This window comes from Cucumis melo, chromosome 12 (assembly GCF_025177605.1).
Source record: "Cucumis melo cultivar AY chromosome 12, USDA_Cmelo_AY_1.0, whole genome shotgun sequence".
Taxonomy (NCBI): Eukaryota; Viridiplantae; Streptophyta; class Magnoliopsida; order Cucurbitales; family Cucurbitaceae; genus Cucumis; species Cucumis melo.
In genome coordinates this window covers 26,643,660-26,671,425 of record NC_066868.1, presented here as the reverse complement: position 1 = coordinate 26,671,425, position 27,766 = coordinate 26,643,660, and the positions used below count along the sequence as shown (strand labels likewise).

The 27,766-nt window shown below is 31.0% G+C and overlaps 5 protein-coding genes, 1 long non-coding RNA gene and 1 other non-coding gene across 10 annotated transcripts; 4 read left to right on the top strand and 3 right to left on the bottom strand.

The window, feature by feature from the left end:
* Positions 1 to 2,335: 2,335 nt before the first annotated feature.
* Positions 2,336 to 3,845, top strand: LOC103504371 (probable 2-oxoglutarate-dependent dioxygenase AOP1). Its single transcript, XM_008468752.2, has 3 exons — positions 2,336 to 2,760; positions 2,854 to 3,187; positions 3,294 to 3,845. The coding sequence occupies exons 1-3, from the start codon at positions 2,381 to 2,383 to the stop codon at positions 3,582 to 3,584; spliced, it is 1,005 nt and encodes a 334-aa protein (XP_008466974.2). The 5' UTR covers positions 2,336 to 2,380; the 3' UTR covers positions 3,585 to 3,845.
* A 1,106-nt stretch (positions 3,846 to 4,951) lies between these two features.
* On the bottom strand, positions 4,952 to 6,187 carry LOC127144321 (uncharacterized). Its single transcript, XR_007815972.1, has 2 exons — positions 6,158 to 6,187; positions 4,952 to 5,213 (listed from the first exon to the last, which is right to left on the bottom strand). It is a non-coding gene; the product is annotated as an uncharacterized LOC127144321 (long non-coding RNA).
* A 69-nt stretch (positions 6,188 to 6,256) lies between these two features.
* Positions 6,257 to 6,358, bottom strand: MIR169F (microRNA MIR169f). The gene is given in 1 exon segment (NR_120732.1): positions 6,257 to 6,358. It is a non-coding gene; the product is annotated as a microRNA MIR169f (primary transcript).
* Positions 6,359 to 11,178: 4,820 nt separating this feature from the next.
* Positions 11,179 to 15,858, top strand: LOC103482770 (alcohol dehydrogenase-like 6). 4 transcript variants are annotated; one of them, XM_008439101.3, is made up of 11 exons: positions 11,179 to 11,549; positions 11,628 to 11,764; positions 12,092 to 12,129; positions 12,745 to 13,067; positions 13,531 to 13,613; positions 13,715 to 13,790; positions 13,867 to 13,928; positions 14,028 to 14,123; positions 14,204 to 14,365; positions 14,703 to 14,854; positions 15,593 to 15,858. In XM_008439101.3, the coding sequence occupies exons 1-10, from the start codon at positions 11,501 to 11,503 to the stop codon at positions 14,817 to 14,819; spliced, it is 1,143 nt and encodes a 380-aa protein (XP_008437323.1). In that variant the 5' UTR covers positions 11,179 to 11,500; the 3' UTR covers positions 14,820 to 14,854; positions 15,593 to 15,858. The 4 variants fall into 4 exon arrangements, with proteins under 4 accessions (XP_008437323.1, XP_008437331.1, XP_008437315.1 ...); XM_008439109.3 differs by having other exon boundaries at positions 15,598 to 15,816; XM_008439093.3 differs by lacking the exon at positions 15,593 to 15,858 and having other exon boundaries at positions 14,703 to 14,969.
* A 775-nt stretch (positions 15,859 to 16,633) lies between these two features.
* Positions 16,634 to 19,497, bottom strand: LOC103482789 (protein DETOXIFICATION 35). The gene is made up of 7 exons (XM_008439122.3): positions 19,050 to 19,497; positions 18,232 to 18,857; positions 18,071 to 18,127; positions 17,506 to 17,744; positions 17,292 to 17,410; positions 17,024 to 17,110; positions 16,634 to 16,941 (listed from the first exon to the last, which is right to left on the bottom strand). The coding sequence occupies exons 1-7, from the start codon at positions 19,305 to 19,307 to the stop codon at positions 16,873 to 16,875; spliced, it is 1,455 nt and encodes a 484-aa protein (XP_008437344.2). The 5' UTR covers positions 19,308 to 19,497; the 3' UTR covers positions 16,634 to 16,872.
* Positions 19,498 to 19,713: 216 nt separating this feature from the next.
* On the top strand, positions 19,714 to 21,164 carry 8D10 (short chain aldehyde dehydrogenase 1). Its single transcript, XM_008439134.3, has 3 exons — positions 19,714 to 20,068; positions 20,161 to 20,541; positions 20,669 to 21,164. The coding sequence occupies exons 1-3, from the start codon at positions 20,031 to 20,033 to the stop codon at positions 21,090 to 21,092; spliced, it is 843 nt and encodes a 280-aa protein (XP_008437356.2). The 5' UTR covers positions 19,714 to 20,030; the 3' UTR covers positions 21,093 to 21,164.
* A 3,441-nt stretch (positions 21,165 to 24,605) lies between these two features.
* Positions 24,606 to 27,331, top strand: LOC103482802 (cucurbitadienol 11-hydroxylase-like). The gene is made up of 9 exons (XM_008439148.2): positions 24,606 to 24,968; positions 25,075 to 25,402; positions 25,508 to 25,660; positions 25,763 to 26,011; positions 26,191 to 26,280; positions 26,413 to 26,491; positions 26,587 to 26,693; positions 26,788 to 26,915; positions 27,034 to 27,331. Exons 1-9 carry the CDS (start codon positions 24,769 to 24,771, stop codon positions 27,122 to 27,124), a joined length of 1,425 nt encoding a protein of 474 aa, XP_008437370.1. The 5' UTR covers positions 24,606 to 24,768; the 3' UTR covers positions 27,125 to 27,331.
* The last annotated feature ends 435 nt before the right edge of the window (positions 27,332 to 27,766 follow it).

The window sequence follows — 27,766 nt, the reverse complement described above, 5'->3', positions numbered from 1 at the left end:
ATATATATATATATATATAGACTTAACTCTAAACTAAGTAATATAAATAGTAATATAAGAATTTTAATTTAAGCCGGCCGGGTGGGGGAGACGGTTAGCCACCCATCCACACTTTGACTTTTTAATTTTTAGTTAATTAACAACTATTTTAATTTGTACTTACAATTTTAAAATATAATCAAACAAGAAAATTAAACTAAATTTGTAGGAATGTGATGAAAAGTAAAATAGAAATGAATATTTCAAGGTAATGTTAACTTTGTTGGTTGAGGGTTACTTGAATTTGAAGTAATGTTTCTAAAGTTTTCGTGTGATAAGAATGGTGTAGGAGAGTAAGAATCCTAAAAGAAAACTTTCAATGTCTTTGAGGGTTTGAATCCACTATAGTTGAGTGTAGATACAATATCGACTAAAAAATAATGGAGATGAACCTGAACATGGACCCTGCAATCTTTAGCACAGGCAAGAAAAACATCTTTGATATTGTCCATGTTGCTTGCAGTAAGAGGGGAGTTTAAGAGGGAGAGGCTATAAAAAGCCTCATTTGATCATCTCTCCCATGAAAAGAGTAAAGTGAGAGGGGAGAACATCAATCTTCTTTGTACTTAATTAACTAAACCAACACTGTTCTTTGTACTAATTTATGGAACAATCGAGACCAAACTACAAATAAAAAAACGTGAGTCGAAAATGATATCATCTAACGTGGATAATCAAATGCAAGCGGACAACAACTTTAATTTTCTTTTGATTATGATAACATAATGATGCATGAAATTAAATTGAGTACTAAAATGTGTAAACTCTACCAAATCAATCACTCTCTAAGTACTAATCATTTCATGAGTTATAAATATCGCTAGAATAATGCCAATGACATGGCTGGAATACTCTTGAAATTTGCTTGAGTATATATATATATATACTCTTTTCATTTTAGTTCAACATAAATTAAAATGTATCTCTAAATAATGGTCAATGAATTATTATCTTACTTGGTGGAATTATTTTTAATTTTAAAATTCTATTGTAATATTTAAAAGTAATTAAATTAATTTACACCAATAAGAAGTATTATTATATACAACACACTTATATTAATATAAAGTATAACTATGCTGTATTGTTATGATATTTAATGGCAATAAATTCTATTTGAATTATTCAACAGATATATTAAAAAAACAATATGAGTAACCCTACCTTTAAAAAAATAAATGACTGAATAAATTAAATAATATTAAAAAAATATAACAAGAATTTAGATAAACTCAGCGAAACATATCCATTTACACATTCAAATTTTAGGATAAAGTCATATCCATTAAAGACACAAACTAGGATGAATGTATCAATTTAATTAAACCTCGCAAACTTTTATAAGTTTACCAATTAAATTACATTGCATCTAGTACTTTCCATTTGAAGAAAAAAAATATTTTATGAGACTTATATTTATATCAATTAAATACCAACATCTCATAAGTGAATCAAGTTCTCAATTAAGTTTCTTTTAAGAATTATTCATACATCAACTTTGATAATGTATTTTGTGAAACCTATATTTGAAGGAGTGTACACAAATGTGGAAAATTTTAATACATTGATGGTTTTTAAATATATATATATATATATAATCATAACAAAAAGTCTAATTAAATTCACACAAGATATTGTTCTTAAGAAATTTGAAGAAAAGTTAAATTAATTACATTAGGGAAAATTGGAACTTTAAAATGATTTGAATATACTTATGAGTTCATTGCATGGGTTATGCCTAAGCTTGCTTATCTATAGATGAAGTGAAAATAGAAAGAGTCTCTACAAATAAGTGTGTTTCTAATTCCAATTCCATATAAATCCAACGTTATTCGTTAGCAAAATTCGTTTGCACTTCTAGATTATCTTAAAACAGAAAGTCAAACGCGGGGATTAAATTGTAAGCAAAAGCAAAAGTGGATTAATTATTAATTAATTAATTAATACATTAGTTAATTAATTTCATGGTTTTGAATTTAATTAATTAATGATAAATTCAAAACAAAAACAGGACGGCTGAAACTGTGTGCCAATGAACTCTAAAACTATAACTATATTTTTTCTTTATTTGTTTGACAAAGGTTTGTATTATAATAATATTTGAAAAAATGGGTGTGGTCGGTTTTTTAATTATTTAATTAATCATTTTTTCTCTTCTAAGTCAATGCCCTCTAAATAAAACATTAAACAAGCACACCCCCTTCTTCATTCCAATTAGTTATTATTTTATTTTGAAAATATTTTGGCTATAAAAGGAGTGTTGTAGTGCCATTATTTTGCACATCCAATCAAACCCAAAAACACAATTTGTATTATTTGTGAAAAGACATTAATAAGAAGAATGGCAACAAATATGAGTGATGAACTCCCAGTTGTGAAGTTTTGTTCGGAGAATTTGAAGAGTGGAACGAAGGAATGGGTTTTCACAATGAAGAAAGTTCGAGAAGCTCTTGAAGATTATGGTTGTTTTGTAGCATTATACGACAGCGTTTCGGCAGAAGTAAGTTCGAATATGTTTGATTCTTTAAAAGAATTGTTCGATGATGTTCCATTGGAGAGGAAGCTTCAAAATGTTTCTGAGAAGCCATACCATGGCTACTTTGGTCAAAATCCTCTAATGCCAATCCATGAAAGTATGGGTATCGAACACCCCATTCTCCCCACCAATATCAATTCCTTCACTAATCTCATGTGGCCTTCTCGTGGAAACGACTCTTTCCGGTAATTATTCTTAATTTTGAAACGAAACAAAAACTCCATATTCATGATCTAATAATATGAGCATTATCCTAAACATTTTTGTTATTGTTGCAGTGGAAGTGTGACGACGTATGCGAAATTGGTATCGGAATTGGACGAAAGGGTGAAAAGGATGGTGTTTGAAAGCTATGGGGTTGGGAATGCATTAAAAAGTCATATGGAATCAACAAAATATCTTATGAGAATGATAAAATATAGAGTCCCAAAGGAAAAAGAGATGAATTTGGGAGCTTTTCCTCATACTGATAAGAGCTTTCTCACAATTCTTCATCAAAATGAAGTCAATGGTTTGCAAATCAAAACAAGAGATAACAAATGGATTCAATATCATCCTTTTTCTTCATCTTCAACCTCATCTTTCATTGTCATGGCTGGAGATGCTTTCTTTGTAAGTTCGTCTCATTTTATTAATTAAATTCTTCATCATCAAATTAAGATTAACATTAAATTAATTAAGCCAAACTAATCATTAATCAACCATTAATTGTTGGCAGGCATGGAGCAATGGGAGGATTTACTCACCACCACATAGAGTGATAATGAGTGGAAATAGAGAGAGATATTCAGTTGGATTGTTTTCATTCAACAATGGAATTGTTCAAATTCCTAAAGAATTGGTTGATGATAAACATCCACAATTGTTTAAACCCTTTGATCATCAAGACTATCTTCGTTTCTATAGCACCGAGAGAGGCCAAAATTCTCCTTGTGCTATCAAAGCTTATTGTGGAGTTGGAAATAGTCTCGTTGATATGGATACTCGAAGTCCTCTTCTCTTGCATTGATTAACAAATTCATCGCTTCCATGTAATTGTTGTAGTTCATTTAAAATGACTTTAATTTTAAGTACTTATAAAAAAACACTTAAAAAGTCATTCTAAACAAATAGATAGTCTCTCATTAAGAATTTTGGGATGCATCACCGTAAATGATGAGGTTTTAGTTGTTAATAGCTTGAAAGAACCATTTTCATATGCTTTTGATCTTGTTATGTGTATAAAGTTTTGTGTAAAGTGTGTAAAATTACTATTTATCTGAGAAAGTAATTCTTGACTCCTTCAACATCTTATTTAAAAGTATTGATCTTATTTTAAATATAATATCTTTTTCAAAATGTATTTAAGACATAAATGTTTATGAAATTTAAATATATCTTATCATATATAGTTTTGTTAAAAAGATAAACACATCTTGTTTACACATTTACACATCTTTTTTTTACCATTACTTTCCTTCTTTTCTCGTTCTCGTCTCTCCCTATGTCTTCTTCAATCTCTTTTCGCCTTCTTTAGTCTCTTCTTTTTCCAACCAAAGGGTCCTCTCCTCTCGGTCTCTTTTCTTTCGATCCCTCTCCCCGAAACCCTAACCCCCTAATACCTCTTAGAAATCTCAAATTGTATTGATAAACTAATATTATTTAAATATGTTTGTGTTTAATTATATATGTAAATCATTTGAATAATCCAAAATCTAATTTTAGGTATGAAGTCAATATTCTTTCTTTCCTTTCTAACCTTCCATTACAATTATTTGGATTTTTATTTTAAATTTCAACGTATTTTTCTAAACTGCATTAACATAAAACGTGAATATTTCTCTCTTAAAAAACCATGGATTTTATTCCTCGAAATAGAAGAGAATGTGTGTATTAAAAAAAATAATAATAATAAAAAAGAAATATTGGGCTAAAATTATGCCTAAGCCCAATGTGACATCTCAACCTAACTCATGGTTTGAAGCCTTTACCAATTTTGGTAGTCCAACAACAAAATAAACCTTCATTTATGGAGTGAATTAATGGCTTAATAGTCTGTACTAAATATTAAACTGGGATCAGTTTCAACTATAAATTTAGCCTATTAAATATTTGAAAGATTAACCATTAATTCTCCTAAATTTTAGGTTGTATCCCTTTCAAATTTCAAACTAATTATATTACTATATCAATTAAAGCTCTAAAGTTTCATCAGCTAGCTGCCTATTCCTCTATATTCTTAGTTGAAATTTTAATGGAGGAAAATGGCCAATTTACCTAATAATTTTTCATGCTATATGTGGTTGGTTCGATTTGAAAAAAAAAAGAGAGAGAAATCAAATGAAATGATAATTTTTTCCGTTGCATGTTAACTAGTTAATGAAATTGAATGGTTAATTATATAAATACATCTCTATTGTTCGATCGATCATGATAATTTACATCTAATTATGAGTCATTATTTTTCTAAATTACATAAAAAAAAATTAAACTACATATGTGTGGTAAACCATAATAAGGGATAAAAGAATAACAAAAATTGAGGTTCTTTGAACATGGTTGTATGTATGATGACACCAAATTTCTTCAAGTGGCCAAAATGATTAATCATTCATATTCATGTTGCTCATATTCTTCCCTTCCACTTGCCATGTTCACCCTTCCAATTGCACCACAAAAATTATCCACATATATCCCTATCCCAAATATATATATATATATATATATATATATATATATATATATATATATATATATATATATATATATGTTTTAATTTCTTTCCAAACATAGAAAAGAATAAAAAAATTATTGTAAACGATAAAAATGGGTGAAAATATTTATCAAAGCAAATTATTATATTTTATCGACATAGACATTCAATAATGTAATTAAATTTTGCTAATTTTGTAAATATTTTATTTGTTTATTTTGCTATATTAAAAAATTTCTCTAACAACACCTTTGTGGAGTAGTATAACAATTTATATCTTCCATTAGGTTTAATTTTTGGTCGATTTATATCTTTCATTATGTTTGATTTTTGGTCGAATAAAATTTATAATTACATCAATTAAACCTATAAACTTTCCTACATTAATCAATTAAATCATTACGGTAAATTTAGGTGAATAAAATTAGAGTTCAATTCTTAACATTTATAATTAAAAATTTTAGCTAACAAACTAAAGGAATAAAAATGTTATCAAATTATATAAGATTAAATTCTAAAATTCTCCGAATCATATAGCAATTAAAATTGGTAAAATTCAAGCAATACATCAATTCTAAAATTTGATTTTAAAGGATGAACAGATTCCACAGTTATAAGAAGAAAAAAAAAGTTGAAAAGAAAAAATAATATAATTAATGTAATTAATGTAATTAGTAATGTTAATCGGAAGACGTGGGTCATAGGTGGTGGACCTTATCAAATAAATATAAACACAAATTGAGAACTCCAATGAGAAGGGGCATTGAAAATGACACGCATGTGACACAACCATATACATTACACAAATCTATTATGACGTAATAAATTCACTTAATCAATCATATATATATATATATACTTATAAAATAAAATAAAATAATTGAATATACCTCCACCAAAGTGCTTTTCTTTCTTTCTTTCTTTCTTCTCTGGGGTTGGGAGGTGAAACTTGAAAGTGGTTTCCATTGGGGCCTTTCAGAAGAAGAAGAGAACTCAAGGTAGCCAAGGACGACTTGCCGCCGCGCCGCTCCACATTGACGCTGGCCGGCGATATAAATCGCCGGCAAGTCATCCTTGGCTGCATTCAACTCCCTACTCCTTTTGGAAGGCAGTGGAACCAATTATTGAATTAAAGAAGAAGAAGAAGAAGAAGAAAGAGGAATTAATTTTGTAGTACAGATAGGGAAGAGGGGTTTATGTTTATATATATATATATATAGAAAGATAGAGAGAGGGAAAATCAAGAAATCAAATTCATGAAAGTTCTATGTATGTTGGGGATATATTTATAGATTCTTTTAACGCCGTAAAGAGATGTCAATTTGAGAAGAAAGTGGATACGTCGTAGTTTCTTTTTATTTTTATTTTTAATTCATTTAAATGTTACATTAAATTTAAAAATATGAACTCAAATATGAAGAAATTAAACCTCTAATACCCTCTATGATTTTAAACACACATTAGAGAGAATTTTGATTAAACTTTAAAATGTATATATTTGAATTAATTAGTAAATAAGTAAAATGAGTTTCTTTTTTTTTGTTTTTTTTGTTTTTGTTTTTGTGGGCAGTAATGGACAGACTGAAAAAGGCACCGCCCAACACACATAATAATAAATTCCTATCTTTGTTTTGATATGATCTCTTTTTGGCATCCTCACCCCAAAAAAGAGAGTTTGGTTACTAATATTAATCGTATGCTCAAACAAATACATTTTTTTCCCTACGCAAAATAATACATTAACTGACCCCCAGGGTCTCTGTTTGATGTGACATTCCCACTATTTTTTATAATATAAAAACAAAGGAAAATACCTGTATTGAAATTTGTAAAAAACTACCATCTACATTTAATTATATTTTTTAAATTTTAACCGAAGGTAGAAATAAGTAAAGGTGTCTACAGTTCGGTTTGAAACTAAAACCACGTTGAATCACATAGTGTAAAGAAAATTTCGTCTGAAATCGAATTGAACTGCTCATTGTGTCAAACCGAATTGAAATTGAACTACTTATGCATAAATAAATTCGAAGTGCTTATACATAGATCTTAGAATCTAAATCCTTTATGAACTGTACTACAAAGTTACAAACATAGATTAAATCAATTTGTATAGTAATTACGTACAGGACATAGAAGTTTCGAACATTAAAATTTTGAAAGTCCATCAAAATGATTCATACAAAGTTACACTTAAACCTTACACTAAGTTATATTTATTATTTAATTATATATATATATATATATATATATATATATATATTTTAAATAAGTAGTTCGATTCGATTTCGACTCAATTCGATTATGGTTTGATTTGTCAATCAGTTATCGATTTTCAACTATTTATTGCACCCCTGAAAATTAGAATACATATCTGTTAACCATTATTATATAAAATACATAGAAAATTAAAGTTGTGAATTATAAATATTAGGTTTAAACATCATATGATATCATCTAATTAGTACCATTTAATGCATTTAATTTAGTATAGAAATTTACTATGTAATAGTTTAGTCCATGTCATTCAAAGGTTTGAAGCGTAGTTGATTTATTGTTGAGTGTATTATTTACGAAGATAGCTAAATTGCAAAAGAATCAAATATACCTTTAACCCATATTTATATACATTACGTTTTTTTTTTTTTTTTTGTTTCATTAAGTTAATTTCCTTTATGGGCTACAAATGAGGATCGACTAATTATCTCAATTTAAAGAAATTATAATGTTTCTTTCTTAATTAATAGTTGTAGGCATATTCTAAAAACCACTAAAAGAATGAATTACAACTAAGTCATCATAGATTGATATAAAGTCATATAGGGCCTACTACTACACGTACCTTTCAATTCTAGCTATAGAAACAAACAATCATAACAAGATTCGATAACTAGATATTTATTTCCATTTAAAAACACTTCATATAACAACGACAACAATCATTTTATATGAGGACTCACTACAACCACGTCGGTTCTATTACTATATATGTAATATAAACTTTTTTTATTTTCTCCTAAAAGAGATTTTAACGTGGTCCCTATTACTGTGTATAAGAAAGGAAATTAATTTGAAAAGGAAATCCCCATTTCTTTTTGTTTTCTTTTCTCCTCTTCATTTTAACTTTATACATTTCCAATCTGTTAAGAAATAACCCCATACCATGCAAGTGTATGTGCATGTGCATGTGGGTGTCCTTGTAGGTTCCTTAAGGGAAAGGGTTTGGAGGGTATAAAACGATGTATATATATATATATAGGACAAGAAGAGAAGAAGCAACTAGATTTGTAAAGTAATAATATAAAAGTGAGAGATCAGTGTGTGTTTTTTTTTAATCAAGTAATGACAATAAGATATGTTATTTGTCAAATATTATGATGATTGGTTGTTGAAAAGTGCTTTGAAGAAAAGTTGAGAGATTCAATGTTGAAATATAAGGAGAGAACAAAAAAGGTAGGGGGATGTTGGGTATTGATATATACTATGAATTGAGAGCAAAGCGTGATAGGAAGAAAAGAGAAAATATATGGTGGCAATGTTGTCTCTTTGCCCCATGTTTCCTCTATGGTTCATCCCGGCCTACATATTTTTTTGGTTGTGATTATTATGTTCGATGTCTTTTGAACTTCGATTTTTGTGTAGTCGTGTATTTGAGACCATAAATAATAAGGATAGTGATTTTAGGGTATGCTTTTGACCCTCAAAATCATTATGTTTTCTTTTTCTTTCTTCTTTGATAACAAAGAGTATTGGCGTTAGGTGTGTTACGATCGATTCTATAATTTGATTATTATTTATCGGTATTCATTTCAATTTTTTTAATTGGTTTGATTATCATTATGATTTTTTTTTTTTTTGTATATGTAGTCTAATTAGTGGTTAGTGGATTTTTATAATAAAAACATCAAAAGTATTTGATTAGTTTTAGACTTTTAGTTTAAGTTGGTGGAACAAGAGAAAAAAAATAAAAAATATTTGTGGTTGAATTGATTTGTTAGTTAATTGAAACGTAGGAATTTAGCCAATATAAGTTCAGTTAAACTAACATCTGCATGTACTTGAAGACAAGAAATCTCGGATTCAAATCCTAAAAAAAATGTTGGAATTTGTATAAAGTTTTAAACGAAGGTTTAGTAACATTTGGTATTAGAATTGGGTTGTGGAGAAGATTTCGTGGATGCAATTTGATTCATAATTTGTGAGGAAGAGTACTCATACATAAACGTCACGGGGAGACAATTCCATACCATGAAAGAGCGATGTGCTTCATAGAACTTAGACAATTTCATAATACATAGTGTTTTGTAGATTATCAAAAAGGCTACATCCTAGTGGAAACATTCATTCCAAACAACATTTAAATATAATTTTAAAAGCATCTCTACTAATAAAATATTTCAAAATCTAACTCATAACGACAAGGCTATCTTTTAAGCGCAAAAAAAAAGAATGTAAAAATCCCACTTTAAATTTTTATTTTCGTTTCCAAATTCCAAAGAGATATTTAGCCTAACAAGTTCAAATGCAAGTAAAAGGTAATGAATGTACAAACTTCCACTCTTTAACTTATTAGAAATTTTCAACTTGTTAATTGTTGACACATACTGCTTAGTTGTATTAAATCTTCGATGAATGATTTTAAAGAAGCGACGAATACATTGACTCCATTGATAAAAGCTCACAAGGGATTAAAAAAAAGGCATTGATAGTAGCAAGTACCAACGCCGCACAGCCGACAAGATCCAGCCGCAACAACTCTTGCCAAATTGCATTCCCTTTTGTCTTCTTTTTCCCATTAGTATTTCTCACCTCATTTCATCTTTTTTTTTTTTCTTTTCTTTCTTGTATAAAATATTAAAATATCAATCTTATATCACTACAAAATAAAGCACCCAATCTATAAAAACTGTCATGATATAATATAAAATTGGTGTAATTAATTTTCTGACTTGTGATATTTCTTTTATTATTATTATTATTATTAGGATACTTAATTTACCAGAAGCTTCCTCCAATGGTTAAATTACTACTTAATTTTTTGAATAAAATATTCCATAAATTATAAAGTATTATATTGGACTGATGTGTTTTAAATAATATTTTATCTACGGTATTTTAAATTATTAATGAATATTATTTTTTGGTCTAAAAGAATCTCTTGATTATATTAATTTTTAAAATGAAAATAATTAGTGGGCTTGGACTAGGCCTGAACAGTTGGGCCTCATCACTACTGTTCTCGGCCCAGCTTAGCTGAACAGTAGGAGGGAAAATCGATTTTTACCCAACTTTGGTTTGATTTATCAATTCTTACCGCAAACTTTCAATTTGGTCTAAATTTACACCAAAACTTAATTTGTTATACCAATCTAATTTGATTAATGTAAGGTAAAAGTATAGCTTAACCGTGGTTGATGTGCGACGTTTTTTTACGATCATTTTATTGGATTGAAAGTTTAAATCTTTCTATTCTATTTGTTATACTTAAAATGAAAAAAAAAATTAATTAGAGTACGGTTTTTTACTCTTGGAGAATGACTTTTTTCTATGCGGTTGTATATATATATACATGTTCTTTTATTATTTTATGTCTTTCTACATGTTGTCCACATGTTTATAATTACATATTCTTTAGTGTTTAAGTGATGTCATCTACTAATTGCTTGGTGTAAAATAATGAGAATGGATGATTTTTGGTAAAATACAATCAGGTTAATTATACAACAACTTGCAACATTTACCTTATTCAATTTTTGTTACACCACCGGCTAGTATTGACGAAAAAGGAAGAGAATTTAACTTTTATAAGCTATGCTAAAGTAAACATATAGTTCAACTATGATATATTGACCCTCAAACTAATACTTTTTAAGTACAAAAATTGAACATCCATCCAAGTTCATGGTGTCAAACCATGAAGTTAAATATTAGCTCATTGACTAACAAACTAATACGAAATCAACATATTTGATATTACGGTTTTTCAATTGATGAAAGGTTTAGCAATAGATTCTCACCGAAGATCATCAAAGAAGAGAACTTTATTTTTATTTCCATATCCACCAACCTCACCACCTCACCTACCACCAAAATCCCAAAGCCACCATTTTCAATGTTTGAAACCTGCAGATTCTTCGCCTCTTCAAGGCTGATTCAATACAAAATTCATCATATTCCAGCTACAAGATTTCCCTCCCAATTACTCTTTTCCTTTCCTCTTCAATCTCACCAACATGTCCTCCTCCTCGTCTTCTTCTTTCCCGGCGGTTCTTACTTGCAAAGGTAACATTTCTCCATTTTTTTTCCCTTCTATTCTACCTTCCTCTGCCTCTTACCCTATTTTTTCGTTGTTTAATGAAGCCGCGGTCGCTTGGGGACCTGGACAACCATTGGTGATTGAAGAGGTGGAAGTCAGTCCTCCTCAACCCATGGAAATCAGAATTAAAGTTGTTTCTACTTCTTTGTGTCGCAGCGATCTCTCTGCTTGGGAAACTCAGGTTCTTGCTTCTTCTATTCTAAGCTGAAATGGGTTTTTGATTTTTGTAATTTCTCTGGATGGACTGTTCTTTACCCATGTTAATTAGTAGAGGGATGTGATTGTCCTGTGATTGGTTTTGTTTTGTTCACTGTGTATATAAAATTTTGTTTGAGAATGGGGATGGGATCAAGCTTTTATAGTGAACGGAAGCATTTGTACGAAAGTGAAAAGTTAGTGAAACCGCATTATAACGAAAGTGAGCTTTAGTTTCGTTCGAATTTGATATTTCATGGTGAAGATGAAGATTTGAAAGTTCTAATGTGAATGCTTGTTGTTTTTTGTGTAGGCTATTTTTCCTCGCATATTTGGCCATGAAGCATCAGGGTAACTTCTTCTAACTGAATTTTTTATTTTCTAATTTTGTGGTTGAATCCTTCTTCTCACTGGCTGTTTGTGGTTTCAAAGTTTGAAAATATATTCGAAATTGTTTACTTGTGGATTCTTTGAATTTTAATTGTCACATTGTCTTAGAAAGATTCTTTCTTCTATAATGAAAAACCTGAAGAAGAAGATGATTAATGGGAATTTTTGTATGGCAAATGGGATTTTTTTTTTCATTCTCTTTTTGAAAAAGAAACCATTTTTCAATTTAAAAATAATGCTTAAAGATAGAAACTTCTAAAATGGGGAAAAATGAAAGAAAACCTAGAAATGGTAACCTAAGAGAGCAAAATTTTTTATAAGGAAACCCATGGAAAAGCATGGAAGAGAAACACCAAAAAGAGGCCTTCCATTATGCCACCTCCGCCGCTCTGAAAAAAAAAAAAGCTCAGCTTTTCATAAGCCCAAAAAGAGCAAAACACTAAAAAAGAGGGGTGCACCTTAGGAACAAAAATTCATTACATTTTAAATTCTTTACTTCCTTAGAACCTTCGGGATAAAGCAGCTGTTCAATTTAATCTCTTTGGATAGTAGTGATCTTCAATTTTTATTTTTCAGTGTTGTTGAGAGTGTTGGCCCTGGAGTGACTGAATTCAGTGAAGGTGACCATGTGCTCACACTATTCACTGGAGAATGCAAGACATGTAGACATTGCACATCAGGTAAAAGCAACATGTGCCAAGTTTTGGGACTAGAGAGGAGAGGTGTAATGCACAGTGATCAGAAGACCCGCTTCTCTATCAAAGGCAAACCAATTTATCATTATTGTGCGGTTTCAAGTTTCAGTGAATATACCGTGGTGCACTCAGGGTGTGCTGTCAAAGTCAGTTTGGCTGTACCTCTTGAGAAAATATGTCTTTTAAGCTGCGGTGTGGCCGCAGGTATACTTGATTTTTTCCATTTGATTTCTTCAATGGGGTAGAGCGTTTCAATGATACACGTCACATCCTGTCATTTGTAACTATGTATATATCTAGAATAGAATACCAAAAGAACAAAAAATGTGTCCGAAAGTTAAAGGAGTTATAATCTTTTATCGATTATTTAGTGTGAGCAGTTATAAAGGAGTAATGTTTATCATTGGGTACTTTAGCATCATGCTATGGCCTTTGAATTTGGAGTTGAAATATGACGCTGTATATCATACTATATTTGGTCTTTCCATTATCTTCTTTGTCTAAACTCACTTATCATGTAACTGAACTTAACTCTCCTGTAGATTTCAACTAATTCAGGCTTAAATTGAAGCCAGTTTTCTTTTTCCTTTTTAATTATTGAATTGAAGCAATGTTCTGTTCAACAACAGTTCTAAGGGCTGTTACTTATAAGATGTTCTTTCTTCAGGTTTGGGTGCCGCTTGGAATGTTGCTGATATATCTAAAGGTTCAACTGTGGTGATATATGGTCTAGGGACTGTAGGCCTATCTGTAAGCTTTATGTTTTGTGAATACCTCTGTAGTGACTTCAAACACGTCTGTTGACAAATTTGGACCCGGTTAGTTTAATCTTAAGTTTTGTCTTATCAAAGGTTGCACAAGGTGCTAAAGTTAGGGGTGCGTCGCAAATAATTGGTGTTGATATTAATCCTGAAAAGAGCGAAATAGGTACTTCATTTGCTCTGGAAACTACGAGAATTTGTTAAAACACGTGTGGACTAAGGAAATAATTCTATTCTTGCAGCCAAAACTTTTGGAGTTACTCATTTTGTTAACCCGAAGGAATGCAATGATTCTATTCAACAGGTATTTCTTGTTTCTACAACCTAAAATCTCGATAATAAAAGATTGAAATGGTTTTTTTGTTGTTGTGAATTTCATCTAATCTTCGTTTCTTTCTCTTAGGTCATTAATCGAATTACTGATGGAGGAGCTGATTATGCATTTGAATGTATAGGTGACACAGGAATGATTACTACTGCTTTGCAGTCATGTTGTCAAGTAAGTCTTCTTTTACTCCCTGTTCATTTGGTAAGTTGCTTACATGAAATTGTTTAATTTCTTTCACCATTTTGCCATAGGGTTGGGGTCTGACTGTAACACTAGGTGTCCCAAAAGTGAATCCAGAATTAACAGCCCACTATGGAATGTTTCTTAGTGGAAGAACATTAAAAGGATCCCTTTTTGGCGGATGGAAACCAAAATCTGATCTCCCCTCATTAGTAGACATGTATTCAAAGAAGGTAAAAATAGCTTTAATCTTTATGTTTAAATCGTTAACAAGCTATCCTCCATTTATCTTCAAAATGGTATGATATTATTTGCTCCGGACATGAAAACCTTTGTGACTTTGCTTTTAGAACCATCCAAATAACCTCATATGAGTGAAGATAACTTTCCTTCCCAAAGGATGTGGGATTTTGTTTGCACACCAAACATCAATCCTCTTAAATCAAAAGCATGTGGTTGAATGTCCAGATCTTTCTTGGAGCCGTTAGATTCCATATAATTGTATCGAATTCTCTGTTATATTCGATGCATAGCATATAGATGTGAGTCATTGACAAAATCCTTTTGCAGGACATTCAAATTGATGAGTACATCACACACAACATATCCTTTGAAGATATCAACCAAGCTTTCACTCTCATGAAGGAAGGGAAGTGTTTACGTTGTGTTATTCACTTACCAGCATGATCTTGAATTAATTAAACCCATCTTGGATGATTTTGGTGAGTCAAATTCTTGGTTCTCCATGTCTGAATATAATTGGTGGGAGTTGATATTTGCACCATTCTTTAAATTGAGATAATTGAGAGCTTTATTATTATTATTTTTGCAGACCAATTGCGATGTTGATTACAGATTTCACAGTGGACCTAACATTTCCTTATGATTACACAATGCAAATAAACAAACATAATAAAATGGGTTTCACTCTTCATATCAAGTTGATGGATTATGGTTTACTTAACATGACCTTAATTCAAGAAAAGTACCCATGAACGAGTACAAAATTCTTTGGCTAGGATATGATGTCTAGCCATCGTGTTTTTTGATCGGTTATTGTAGATTCCATTAAGCTAGGCTAGTGTATTTCTTTCTAAATCTTCAAGCCACTTTACCGTTTTTAAAGTTGATGGTTGATGAAGTTTTTCTTGCTCTCGAGAGGTTTAGCGGTTTTCTTTAAGTTTCCTCTTATTCTAGTACTACGTTAGCATATATTTTGCTAATATATTTACACCTGCACATTCATTTCTTCTTCTAAGAACAAAATTATATGTTGTAAATGCTACAAACATAGGTTCGAGGGGATATTAAGGCAGACCATAAAAGAGAGTTAAATAGTTATAACTGTTGATGTAAATTCTGTTTGACAAACTCCCTATATATATTTATAGTTCTTCAATCAAAAATCAACAAGAAAATATTTCTCCACTTACATTTACGGGTTCTATTTGATTCTGAAGAACAGTCAATGGATACGGGAGAACATGTGCACGGGATTGTTGAAAACTCCAAGAGCTGCTCAGGAATTGTTATCCGAAGAATTTTGCAACGTGAATATATCTTCTTCGATAGAAAAGGCAAATCTACCATTTCTTAAAATCTCTCTTCTAATTCAAAATCATGTGTAACGTGTATCCCCTCCTATTCCGGTCTTGTAATAGATGAAATAAATAAATAAATGGATTTTTGATCAAGAATGAAATCTTATAATATTCATCCTTAGAAACCATATCACAATATATAAATAATACGATTCATAAAAATATTTATAAATAAAAAAAATACCTATTTTATTTTATTTAATCCGAAAAGCCCTTTTCTTCTTATTTTTAGTTCCACGGCCTGGTCAGTACCTAGTCGGGCTTTTTTCGTTGACTGCAATATTTTCTCTCTATTCAACTAGATTATATTAAATTTCTAAAATCTAAATTCTTTGAAAATTTAGCAAAAATAGCACACGTACATTTTTAAATGCAACACATTTTGTAAGTGAATGTATTTTTTTTTCTTTGAGTCACATTTATCCTACAATACAGTGTCTTCCAAATAACGAGTTGAAAAAATTTTCCATGGCATTTAAAGCTTTAACTCATCTGTTGAAATCGATCAATAGCATATAATTACAATAAGAGAACATCATATAAGAGCCGGCATAAATGCCTAAATCTTTGATTTCTAAACTACTGTTTGATAAAATGTCTGAACGATCCATTTTTCTTTGTTGAACTCGTGAGGTTTGGAAGTTGAATAGATCGTTCTTCTTTTGAGCTGGTTATGAATTGTTTTACTCATTTCATTTTTTATTTGGATAGGAGATTGAAGATTTAATACTAATACTACTGTACTAAGCTCACTTTTACCATACTCATTCCATTTCATATTCGATAGACTCTACGCTTTTCTTAAATAAACAAATACATTTGTATAAGCAGTATAACCTCATTGATCCCATATATGCCACAAAATGAAAAATTGAAATTGAACTGTGGAGACACTTTAAATAAACAAAATAAACTTGAACTCATATTTGAAAGATGTAGGATTTGATGGAAAAAAAAAAACTCTAAATGCTTCCTTATACTCGAAATACTCATTTAACTCAACCTAACTTGAAATAATTGGACTAAAATCACAAATGAGTTTCTTAAACATGCCTATTCAGTCAGAATGAAATGAACAGCAAAAGCAATAAAGAAAAGGGCTTATTTCTAATTTTTCTAGAAATGGCATCTCTTCTAGTTTAAGTCTCTTCTTTAATTTTGTTGTCTTGTCCAGTCCACTTCTGCAGCCTTCCCGAAGTTTCCGCCACCTGCAATAATCATTCAACAATCTCCCATTAACATTGCTTTCCCCACAACAACTAAAAATGAAGATCATTTCCTTTCACTTACTTCTTTGTTCCAGTTGGTTTTGTACAGAACAATCAGCAACATAATTGTCTGCATTGCAATCCCAGCTATCATTCCACCCCAAAGCCCCTACACGTAACCAATTGATTCGATTGAGTCATTAACAATGTGTTCCTTGTGTCTAGGAGTGGGGAAGGACAATTTGAAATTGGAAAATACTAGATAACAAATTCAGATATTCTAATATTTTCAAATTTTCATACAGTGATTTCTAGAAAATGCAATTTTGATTTGGTGCTTTTTGACATACCTTCACTCCAAAGTTTGCTACATAACCTAAGATAATCCCAAGAGGGAGACCAAAAATGTAATAGCAGCCTAAGTTTATATAAGCCACCAATGCCTGCCATCCAGCTCCAATGGCCACACCTGAACACAAGAATGCCACAGGATTTGGTAATTCAAAATTATATCTTCACCAACGAGAGAGGGGGGGTGGGGGGAATGGATTTTTAGTTCTTCACCTGATATGACGGGTTGGACACTGTTGAGAACCATGGTTATGCCAAGAAGATAGGCTAATTTGGCAACATATTTCTGGACAGTTACACTGCTTGTGAAGATGACAGCAAAATGATCCTTGGCAAAGAATATCGCCACCATGAAAAGGAGACCAAGTAGAAGAGATTCTACGACTGTCACATAGACAGAGTACTCTGCAGCTCGAGGCCGTGCCTTCCCGAGTTCATTGGAGACCCTAACACTGAAAGAAATAACAGAAAAAAAACACATTAGTTACCCTGGGCGTAAATGGATTCTATTGATTTTGTGATGAATAGAAGAGGATCTAAGAGGCCGTTTGACCCACTAAGTGGAGTTAATATGATAGAGATAGTAAGTTTGTGTTTGAGACGTAGTATTGTAAGATGAAGTTATTGGATAAAGTAGAAAAAGAATGTAAGATGAAGTTACTTGTGCAAATTTCAAAACAAACTTCAACAATGCTTGCTTTGGTGGGTCAAACGGCCCTAAAAGATTTAGATAAGTGTTAAAAGATCAGAAGAGAAGATGTAATGAAAATTTCATTACCTCATGGCGACATTGATTCCAATGAAAATGATATTTTCCCATCCATCCAAGTTCATGCTGAGAAAAAAAAAAAAAAAAGCCAAAAAGAAGTTCAGATCCATAGAAGAGCAAAAACATAAGAAACGAGAACATTCATTGATAAAGAACTCCCAATAACATACCAAATGGAAAGTGAATCAACAGATATGACAGCATTAGGAAGATGACCAGCAAGAATAATGATAGTACTCATATACCAAATCTCCAAACAAAACATAATAGCAGAGGAAAATGAGAGCTTAACAAATCCCCACAAATCTCTGAAAGCCAACCAAGAGAATCCATGCCAAGCATCTCTACACCAACCCATCACATAAATGCATTGAGCAATGGAAATCCCCCAACCAGAGATGTTCAGGGCCAAAGCAGCCCCAGTAGTTCCCCAACCAAACTGAAAAATGAAGAGCCATAGCATCAAAACATGAATCATAAGGGCCCCAAAGCCAATCCAAGCCAATGTCCACACTTTGCTTTGTGCTTGAAGAAACTTTTGGGTAGGAAAAGCCACAACAAAGGAGAACAGTTGTGGGAGTATGAGCAATGAGAAACTCCCAGCCAGTTCAGCCACATCATCTTGTTGCCCCAAAAGCTTCAAAATGGGAGTGGCAAAAACATAAATTGGTGTGATTATTAAGGCACATATGAACATTATGATCCACGATCTCTGCATATAAACTCCCAGCATGTGGATTTGTCCAGCCCCAAATGCTTGCCCACATAGCGTTTCTGTTGCACTTCCCATGCCAAACTGTCAACAATTTTTAGACACCCACATTAGAGAGAGAAATAATCACTCATCTTACATAAAAACTTCCATTATCCAGTAAAGCAATCAAAAACCCAGTAAGAAAATGAAGTTCTAATCACCCATTAAACTAAAAGAAGAGAGAGAAATAATCAAACGAAGAAGAAGAAGAAGAAAAAGAGAGAATATACAAACCATGAAACCAAAAGCAAAAGTGGCAATAACGGAGATGGCAATGGAAACCCCAGAGAGCTCTATTTCTCCAAGTTGACCCACAAAAATATTCGTAACAGAGTTTGTTCCGTACTGACAAACGATTTGAAATATCACCGGACCGGAGATCGCCCAAGTCTTCACCGTTTCACTCCATACCATATCCTTCAACTCCCGAAATGTCTTCACCGGAGCATAATCTCCATCCTCGACGCCGAGAAGTGGCGCCGCCGCCTCCATCTCCGGCGAAACAGAGTACTGAGCAACAATCAAGCTTTTAAACGGTACAGATTTGCTGTAATCACGTTATTCGACGATGGCCATTGTCACAGTTAGATTGATTTGGAAGAAGGGTCGAGACTATTCGGAATATATATAATACATATATAGAAAGATCACTTTTTTGAGTTAAACGGACAAAGATGGTTAAAGTGGAAAGTTAAGGTTATTGGTTCAGAGCTGTGTCCGATTAAGAGTGGTAGAATCTGTAATTACCTCAACCACGTGCTTCACGACGGGATATATATTATACCTAATTATTGAAATTTAAAAACCCACATCCACTTTTTTCTGATAAGAAACCTTTTGTTTTGTTTGCAAAAATATTTAAATAACGTGTCAGCAATACTTTGATTGTGCTAATTTTGTTTACCATTTCGTTAAAAGAATCTCCAAATTTAAAATAGATTAAAATGAAAATTTTTGAAAAAATTAAAGAAAACTCCATATAATATAGATAAATTATTCCTCTCATTCTCAATTAATTTTGATATGAAATCTATAATGATTATTATTTTGTGGTAAACAAAATTTTCATTCAATCAACAGTAAAAAACACAAGATAGCCAAATCTATAAAAAGAGGTCAAAAGAAGCATAAAAATGTGATCTCATTAAACCCACAAAACCAGAACTTCTGTCTTCTTCATTTGTTTCATTTTGTCCACTTTGATCCAAAAAGTAAATGAGTTCCAATGGGGTTTCTTCATCCATCTCCAAGAGGTACACACATAATTCTCTAATCTTAATACTTAACATCGAAATTAATCAAAAGTTGACTCATCATTTGCTTCATCTCTGCTTTTGTGTTGCAGATTGGCCGGAAAAGTGGCTTTGATAACCGGCGGAGCAAGTGGAATCGGTGAGTCGACGGTGAGGCTTTTCGTGGAGAATGGAGCCAAAGTGGTGGTTGCCGATGTCCAGGATGACCTTGGCGCTGTTCTCTGCAAAGAGCTTGACGACGGCACTGGGTATAACGTTTCCTATTTCCATTGTGATGTCACCGATGAATCTGATATCTCGAATGCAGTTGACTACGCTGTCGAAAAGTATGGAAAGCTCGACATCATGTTCAACAATGCTGGCATTCGTGGTGATGTAGGCGCCACGACGTTTACCACAGACATGAATGACTTCAAGAAAGTCTTTGATGTCAACGTGTTCGGTAGTTTCATGGGAGCTAAACATGCCGCCAGGTGACTTTAAAAGTTTAGGTTTTTGTATGATAACCCTTTTATTCGTGAATTATTTATCAATGGATTCAAGAAATTTAAGTTAATGGGTCACTGAAAATTTTATCGTTTATTCATATTCTTCCCATAGAGTGATGGCTCCAGCGAAGACAGGGTGCATTCTTTTTACGTCAAGCATGGCATCGGTGATATGTAGTGGTAACGCACCGGCATATGCAGCGTCGAAGCACGCAATCATAGGGCTGATGAAGACGCTAGCTGTGGAATTGGGGCCAAAGGGGATTAGAGTGAACGCGATATCACCGTACGCGACAGTGACGCCGATGCTGGTACCGTCGAAGAACGTGGAGGAGAAGAAGGCAATGGAGGCCTTCATTTCGTTATCAGGGAACTTGCAAGGGGCAGTAATGGAGGCTGAAGATGTAGCCAAAGCAGCTCTATATTTAGCAAGTGATGAGTCCAAATATGTGAGTGGATTGAATTTGGTGGTTGATGGTGGCTTTAGTCTTACTAATCCTAGCTTTGAATTGAATGCCAAGATTTATGGACAATGAATTCAACTTATGTAATCTCTTCGAATATTATTAATCTATCATGTCTCGTTTGGTGTGATGTTTTATCGTTAATTTTGATTGAAAAATAATATTGAAGTTAAATTATCTCGAGGATTGCAAATATAGCAATCACATTGAAATTATTAGTATATATACACCGATGATAACAATATAACTGAAATAATACTAGTTGAAAAATTGTCTTCTAACCCTTTTTCAACTCGAATTCAAATCTAACATTTTACATTTACAAAGTTATAAATATATATAATTAAACGTTATTAATAGATAATGCGATAGGTTATGAAATATTACTTATCCGATATTTAATTTTATAAAGTTTGGGAATCTTAAGATCAATATTAATAAGCTAAATTATGCAATGTAAATATATTATGAAATTCATATGAAATTTAAAAGTTAACAAATTACAAATATAGACTATATTAAAATCCTATTGAAAATATATAAAAATACTAAATTTAGATATTTCAAAGAAAAAATAACATTAAAAAAAATACTAAAATAGAATTTGAACCTTTTCTTTAATGATTATATATTATGTGAAAAATGTTAAAATTATAAATAAATATATATATATATATATATATATATATCGAAAAGAAAAGCTTCAACAATGAATAAAATTTATTAGTGAGTTCTAACAATAAAGTTAATTATTTGTACATATAAAAACAACAATTAAAAAAAATTTCTTGTTGAAAAGAAAAAACTTTGGCAAAATTATTTTATGATAGATGTCTAAATTGGTCAAAGTTATTTTAGAGAAATGTGATGATCACAATTGTTACAAACATTTTCCAAATAACATGATTCACGTGGAAGGACTTCAATGAGTATATAATAATAATTAATTTATATTTTAGATTTTAGTTTCTAGTGTGTATAGAAGAATCATATATATCGTTAAACGAAAATTGAGAATAGAAAAAAGAATGAAGTAGCTATTTGTCTTATTCATTTGTAAGAAACGCCTTACCTTACCATATACGTTAGGTGCATAATTCTCATATACATCATTTACTTTGTGATAATACAATGAATAAAGAATCGAACTACTAACTTTGAAGTTGTTAGAAAATTGAAAATTAATAATGTTATTCAAGATGCTAGACATTTTACCTAATTATTATTCGTATTATGTTTCTATTTAGAAATATCACTAATGACTTTACTAAATAATTAAGATTGGATCATTGAAATTATTGTTGGATCATATCATGAGGATGAATTATTATTATGATTAAAAATGACCAATGGGGATACCCATATCTCATATTACATTGGGCAGCACGTGAAACACGTTATAATGTGTTGTATCAATACAAAAGATGTCTATTTTTTAATCATATCTTTGATTGTTTCTTATATTTTTTTCATTACTCAAACTCCATAAAATAATATTTTTATTTTATATTCTTAATTATTTTTACACATATGCATATGGGTCCGGGTGTTTTTTTTTTCTTTTTGTTAAATATAATGAGTTTAGTTCAATGGTAATTAACATGATTTTTCACCTTAGATGATAAAAACTTTAGAAAGAGTTGTGAGAAATTTAGAGAAAGAGTTTCTCAACTAAAAAGATTTACGGCAAACCTAAGAGATTCATTGAGCTTTTAATTTATATAACATAAATATCCTATTATATTAACAATAAATACTCTAACACTAGAGGTGGGAGGTTGACCTCCCATCCCATAATTGTTGTACTAAACAAATTAGATGTTTTTTTTTTCTTGTAAAAATTTTCAATTTCTTTATGTGATGGGTCTACCGAACATCGTTTTCAAGGTTCGTCGTCTAAGATTTAAATAAGAAACTTAGAATTACAACGAAAATCGAGATGTGTATACCTACTCTAGATATCATAAATCTTACATATATAAATTAGATATGTTGCAATGAGTTATAAGAGGTAGTCGTTAAAATGTTTTATGTTGAAAAATACAAAATTCACCTTTACTCATTAAATTAAACTATCGGGTCAATAGATCATGTATGTTTCGTAACCCTAGTTCAGCGGAATATTTATCTTCGTTTGGAAGGCATTGTAGTTGTTGGGATTCAAAATGATAAACTTAATTAAGTATAATCTTTTGAATTTATTTTAAATTAATTAATGGGACATTCACATTCAAGATGGATGATTGAGTAATCGACGAAAGGAAAAAAATCGAATAAGTTCAAGGTTAAAATTGTAATATTTGAAACCGAGTGTATTTGGATTGACTTATTTTAAATATTTATAAATATTTTCTAAACTTATAAACGCATAGAAAGTGGTCTAAACATATACTAAATGGATATTGAATTAAAATTTTAATAATACGCGTTAGAAAACTAAAAATCAAATGAAAATTAGACCAAAAAATTTAACCAAAAAAAATATTTTTTTCACTAAAATAATCATATGGTCGAGATATTAAAATACATATTTTATAAATTAGGAATAGAAGCTAAATTTAAATTAGGAAATCCAAAGCATTATTATTTTCAAGTCCTTTCACGAATAGTATATTCATTTATTATTTGTGAAAAATGGAAAAATCACCATAAAGTATGAATAGTAACTAGTAATTACAGTTAAAAATCTTTTCCAAAATAGATATGACATTTTATTAAAGAGATGAAAAATTGGATCATTTGTTATATTAATTGCATTTAAGTTCTTTTGTTTAACTTGTCCTATATATTTTTTAAGTTTCTTAAAATTATTTCATTTATGAGAGGAATTATTAGTCTGTGGGATCCATGTATATATACATACATATGAAAAAGATTGGTCATGGAGAACCATTTGAATGTTGCATTGGGCAGCACGTGAATCACGATATAATGTGCTATATCAAGAGACTCTAATTATATACATATAAATTATTTGTCTTTTGACTCTTCCCCTTGTGTTAAATTATATATATATATACTTCGATTTTGTCTTTTTATTAGAAAAGAAATATTATATACACACACTACCATTCTTTCAACCCATTTGAAAGCAATTTTTGGAGTAAAAATTACTTTTAAGCAGTATGGTGATGGTTTAGAATGCATTATCATTGGTTAGACATTGGTAACTCGATCATCCTTTTGAAATTTCTACCAAAATGCCCTTGTGCTATTCACTATTGTACATAAAATTATCAAATTACATAAGAAAAAAATATTGTTCTTATGACATGAATATTAATTAATAATTTCATTAATTGATCAGTAGGATGCATTCAATCTCCTCTCATTGGTTAGACAAAAAATCATCCAGCTTTCATATCCCAACAGCTTTTCCTTCTAACATCGTGAATCATGTTATTTCTTTTTTCAATTTTTCTCATTAATTAATTCAAAACTCGATTCATTTATTTTATATATTCACAATTTTGTAATAAATCTGCTAAAGAATTTTGTATTATTTTCTTTAATTTCATCTAAATATTTCTAAAATATAATGTAATTAATATTGATCATTTGCATATATATATTATTTTTTTTAATTCACACAACTCCTCTCACTTGTCTTCAACATTATCTATAAAAGCTAGCTACTCCCATAACTTCTTCTTCTAAACTTAGAGTTGAAGTTCATCCATTCCTTTCAATTTATCGCGTCGTCATTCCAAGCTCGTCTTTTGATAGAAATTGCCTACTATAGATCACAATGTGGACGATCTTGCTTGGTTTGGCGACGTTGGCAATTGCCTACTATATCCATTGGGTTAACAAATGGAAGGATTCAAAATTCAACGGAGTTTTGCCGCCGGGCACCATGGGGCTGCCCCTCATCGGAGAAACCATTCAACTTAGTCGGCCTAGTGACTCCCTTGACGTTCATCCTTTCATTCAAAGCAAAGTTAAAAGGTATGCCTGAGGGCTTTTCTTTCGGTAAAATGTTTACCTCGTTAACACACAAACACACACATGTATATATTAATTCCTGATTATAATCTTGAGTGGTGATATTTAGATATGGACCGATCTTCAAGACTTGTTTGGCGGGAAGGCCAGTGGTGGTTTCAACGGATGCAGAGTTTAACCATTACATAATGCTTCAAGAAGGAAGGGCTGTAGAAATGTGGTATTTGGATACACTCTCCAAATTCTTTGGTCTCGACACTGAATGGCTCAAAGCCCTTGGCCTCATCCACAAGTACATTAGAAGCATTACATTGAACCACTTTGGCGCCGAGTCCCTTCGTGAGCGTTTCCTTCCTCGTATCGAAGAATCTGCTCGAGAAACCCTTCATTATTGGTCAACTCAACCCAGTGTTGAAGTCAAGGAATCAGCCGCTGCGGTAGGTTTAATAATTAAACATAGACCTTTAATCTATATGATAATAATATTCCACTTCTTAATTATTTAAACAATTTAACAATTATTCTTTTGTTTGATTTTCCAGATGGTTTTCAGAACTTCGATTGTTAAGATGTTCAGTGAAGATTCTAGCAAATTACTGACAGCAGGTCTCACTAAGAAGTTCACAGGACTTCTCGGAGGTTTTCTCACCTTACCTCTAAATGTGCCTGGCACTACCTATCATAAATGCATAAAGGTAAATATTCATCAATATTTAGACGAATGAATTTGATTAATTAAGACGAAAGGAGAGATATATATCAATATAAATATATAAACTTTTTTTCATTGACATTAGGACATGAAGGAAATCCAAAAGAAGCTAAAAGACATTTTAGAGGAAAGATTGGCTAAAGGGGTTAGCATTGATGAAGATTTCTTGGGGCAAGCCATTAAAGATAAGGAATCTCAACAATTCATTTCAGAGGAATTCATTATCCAATTGTTGTTCTCTATCAGCTTTGCTAGCTTTGAGTCCATCTCTACCACTCTTACTTTGATTCTCAACTTCCTCGCCGATCATCCCGATGTAGCGAAAGAATTGGAAGTAAGACTCGAAAAACATAAAGAAAAAAATTATTCATCGAGAAGACTAAAAAATCTAGTGTCCAATGATTACGAATGGACAATTTCGTGAAAGTCGTATATTCGATAAATAATTTTAATTATATATATTTTGCTATAATGATTTATTGAGTCGTAATTTTTTTTTTTGGGTTGAATTAGGCTGAGCATGAGGCGATTAGAAAGGCAAGGGCAGATCCAGATGGACCAATCACTTGGGAAGAATACAAATCCATGAATTTCACACTCAATGTAATTCTATAATATTATATTTTCAAATCTTTAAAAATATATTACTATATGTCAACTTCTTGTCCATTCTTTTTCTTTTTTTAACATAATTTGATGATCACATTATTTCCCTTTGGTCTATTTGGATTTTAGGTTATCTGTGAAACACTTAGGTTGGGAAGTGTAACGCCTGCTTTGTTGAGGAAAACAACCAAAGAAATTCAAATAAAAGGTAAAATAAAAAAATTATATACTTCAATTCGTTACATTCTCATATAAAATTAATCGTGAGTTTATTAACTTAGATTTGATTGATATATTATATAGGATACACAATTCCGGAAGGATGGACAGTAATGCTTGTGACCGCTTCTCGTCATAGAGACCCAGAAGTGTACAAAGATCCCGATACCTTCAATCCATGGCGTTGGAAGGTATATTATAGAGGAAAAAAACTCTAATTCATTTACGGTAATTAATTGGTAATTAATTTTTATAATAATGGTGATTATGAATACATAATTATAGGAGTTGGACTCAATTACTATTCAAAGGAACTTCATGCCATTTGGGGGAGGCTTAAGGCACTGTGCTGGTGCTGAATACTCTAAAGTCTATTTGTGCACTTTCCTTCATATCCTTTTCACCAAATACAGGTACATTAATTATTACCATATTATAATATACACTTTATAAATCAAAATTTTTTCTTCTTGTTTATCAAATCTATTAAGAGAGTTTAATTGTATAATATATTTTTTCTAATTTTGATAGATGGAGAAAACTAAAGGGAGGAAAGATTGCAAGGGCTCATATATTGAGGTTTGAAGATGGGTTATATGTGAACTTCACTCCCAAGGAATGATTGATTGAATGGAATTTGGCTTTACCCAAAAAGAAAAGAAAAATGTCATTTATCTAAACTTTATGGGATGATGAACTACTTGTACTAGCTAGCTACTATATTTATCTTCTTGATCATCATATGGTTCAATAAGACCATGTTCTTCTTGTATTAAAGGCATCTTATGTAAAATCAAGTTCAATTAATATAATAGCATGGTTTCATTAATGGCCTTCCAATTTAACCTTTTAAAAATATTTGGGTGCAAGTGTTTTTTTTTTTTTTTAATAATAATAATAGTAAAAAGGTTTCAAATTTGACGTGTGATATGATCTTTTAGGGTACTATTTGGTTATTAAAAATTGTGTTCGTTTTCTCGTAATCATGTTTGTTGCGAATGGTTTTAATATGTTTTCTAAATAAGTATTTGAATATGAGATGGAAATAGAATTATTTATTTAATGATCTCTCAATTACAAGACCGTTTTTTCAAAGTTTTTTTACAACATTCATGCCGTTTTTCTCATGATAGTTAATGCACCTAAACTTAAAGTTAGAAATAATTTGAAACTAAAATGATCGAGTTATTTTATGGTGATTGGATATGTGAGATAAAACTATCCTTATGATATTTTCTAATTAGAAGAATATAAGAAAATGTTG

What these genes read in the sequence shown, in the direction of transcription:
- LOC103482770 (XM_008439101.3), top strand. Translation starts at nt 11,501, where the DNA reads ATGTCCTCCTCCTCGTCTTCTTCTTTCCCGGCGGTTCTTACTTGCAAA. An exon ending in TAGGGACTGTAGGCCTATCT is followed by an intron (nt 13,614 to 13,714) that starts GTAAGCTTTATG and finishes GTCTTATCAAAG; the next exon opens with GTTGCACAAGGTGCTAAAGT. An exon ending in TAGACATGTATTCAAAGAAG is followed by an intron (nt 14,366 to 14,702) that starts GTAAAAATAGCT and finishes ATCCTTTTGCAG; the next exon opens with GACATTCAAATTGATGAGTA.
- LOC103504371 (XM_008468752.2), top strand. Translation starts at nt 2,381, where the DNA reads ATGGCAACAAATATGAGTGATGAACTCCCAGTTGTGAAGTTTTGTTCG. An exon ending in CGTGGAAACGACTCTTTCCG is followed by an intron (nt 2,761 to 2,853) that starts GTAATTATTCTT and finishes TTATTGTTGCAG; the next exon opens with TGGAAGTGTGACGACGTATG. An exon ending in TGGCTGGAGATGCTTTCTTT is followed by an intron (nt 3,188 to 3,293) that starts GTAAGTTCGTCT and finishes AATTGTTGGCAG; the next exon opens with GCATGGAGCAATGGGAGGAT.
- 8D10 (XM_008439134.3), top strand. Translation starts at nt 20,031, where the DNA reads ATGAGTTCCAATGGGGTTTCTTCATCCATCTCCAAGAG. An exon ending in TCTTCATCCATCTCCAAGAG is followed by an intron (nt 20,069 to 20,160) that starts GTACACACATAA and finishes TTTGTGTTGCAG; the next exon opens with ATTGGCCGGAAAAGTGGCTT. An exon ending in GGAGCTAAACATGCCGCCAG is followed by an intron (nt 20,542 to 20,668) that starts GTGACTTTAAAA and finishes TTCTTCCCATAG; the next exon opens with AGTGATGGCTCCAGCGAAGA.
- LOC103482802 (XM_008439148.2), top strand. Translation starts at nt 24,769, where the DNA reads ATGTGGACGATCTTGCTTGGTTTGGCGACGTTGGCAATTGCCTACTAT. An exon ending in CCATGAATTTCACACTCAAT is followed by an intron (nt 26,281 to 26,412) that starts GTAATTCTATAA and finishes TTTGGATTTTAG; the next exon opens with GTTATCTGTGAAACACTTAG. An exon ending in TCAATCCATGGCGTTGGAAG is followed by an intron (nt 26,694 to 26,787) that starts GTATATTATAGA and finishes ACATAATTATAG; the next exon opens with GAGTTGGACTCAATTACTAT.
- LOC103482789 (XM_008439122.3), bottom strand. Translation starts at nt 19,307, where the DNA reads ATGGAGGCGGCGGCGCCACTTCTCGGCGTCGAGGATGGAGATTATGCT. An exon ending in GTTGATTCACTTTCCATTTG is followed by an intron (nt 18,128 to 18,231) that starts GTATGTTATTGG and finishes TTTTTTTCTCAG; the next exon opens with CATGAACTTGGATGGATGGG. An exon ending in TGTCCAACCCGTCATATCAG is followed by an intron (nt 17,411 to 17,505) that starts GTGAAGAACTAA and finishes TCTTGTGTTCAG; the next exon opens with GTGTGGCCATTGGAGCTGGA.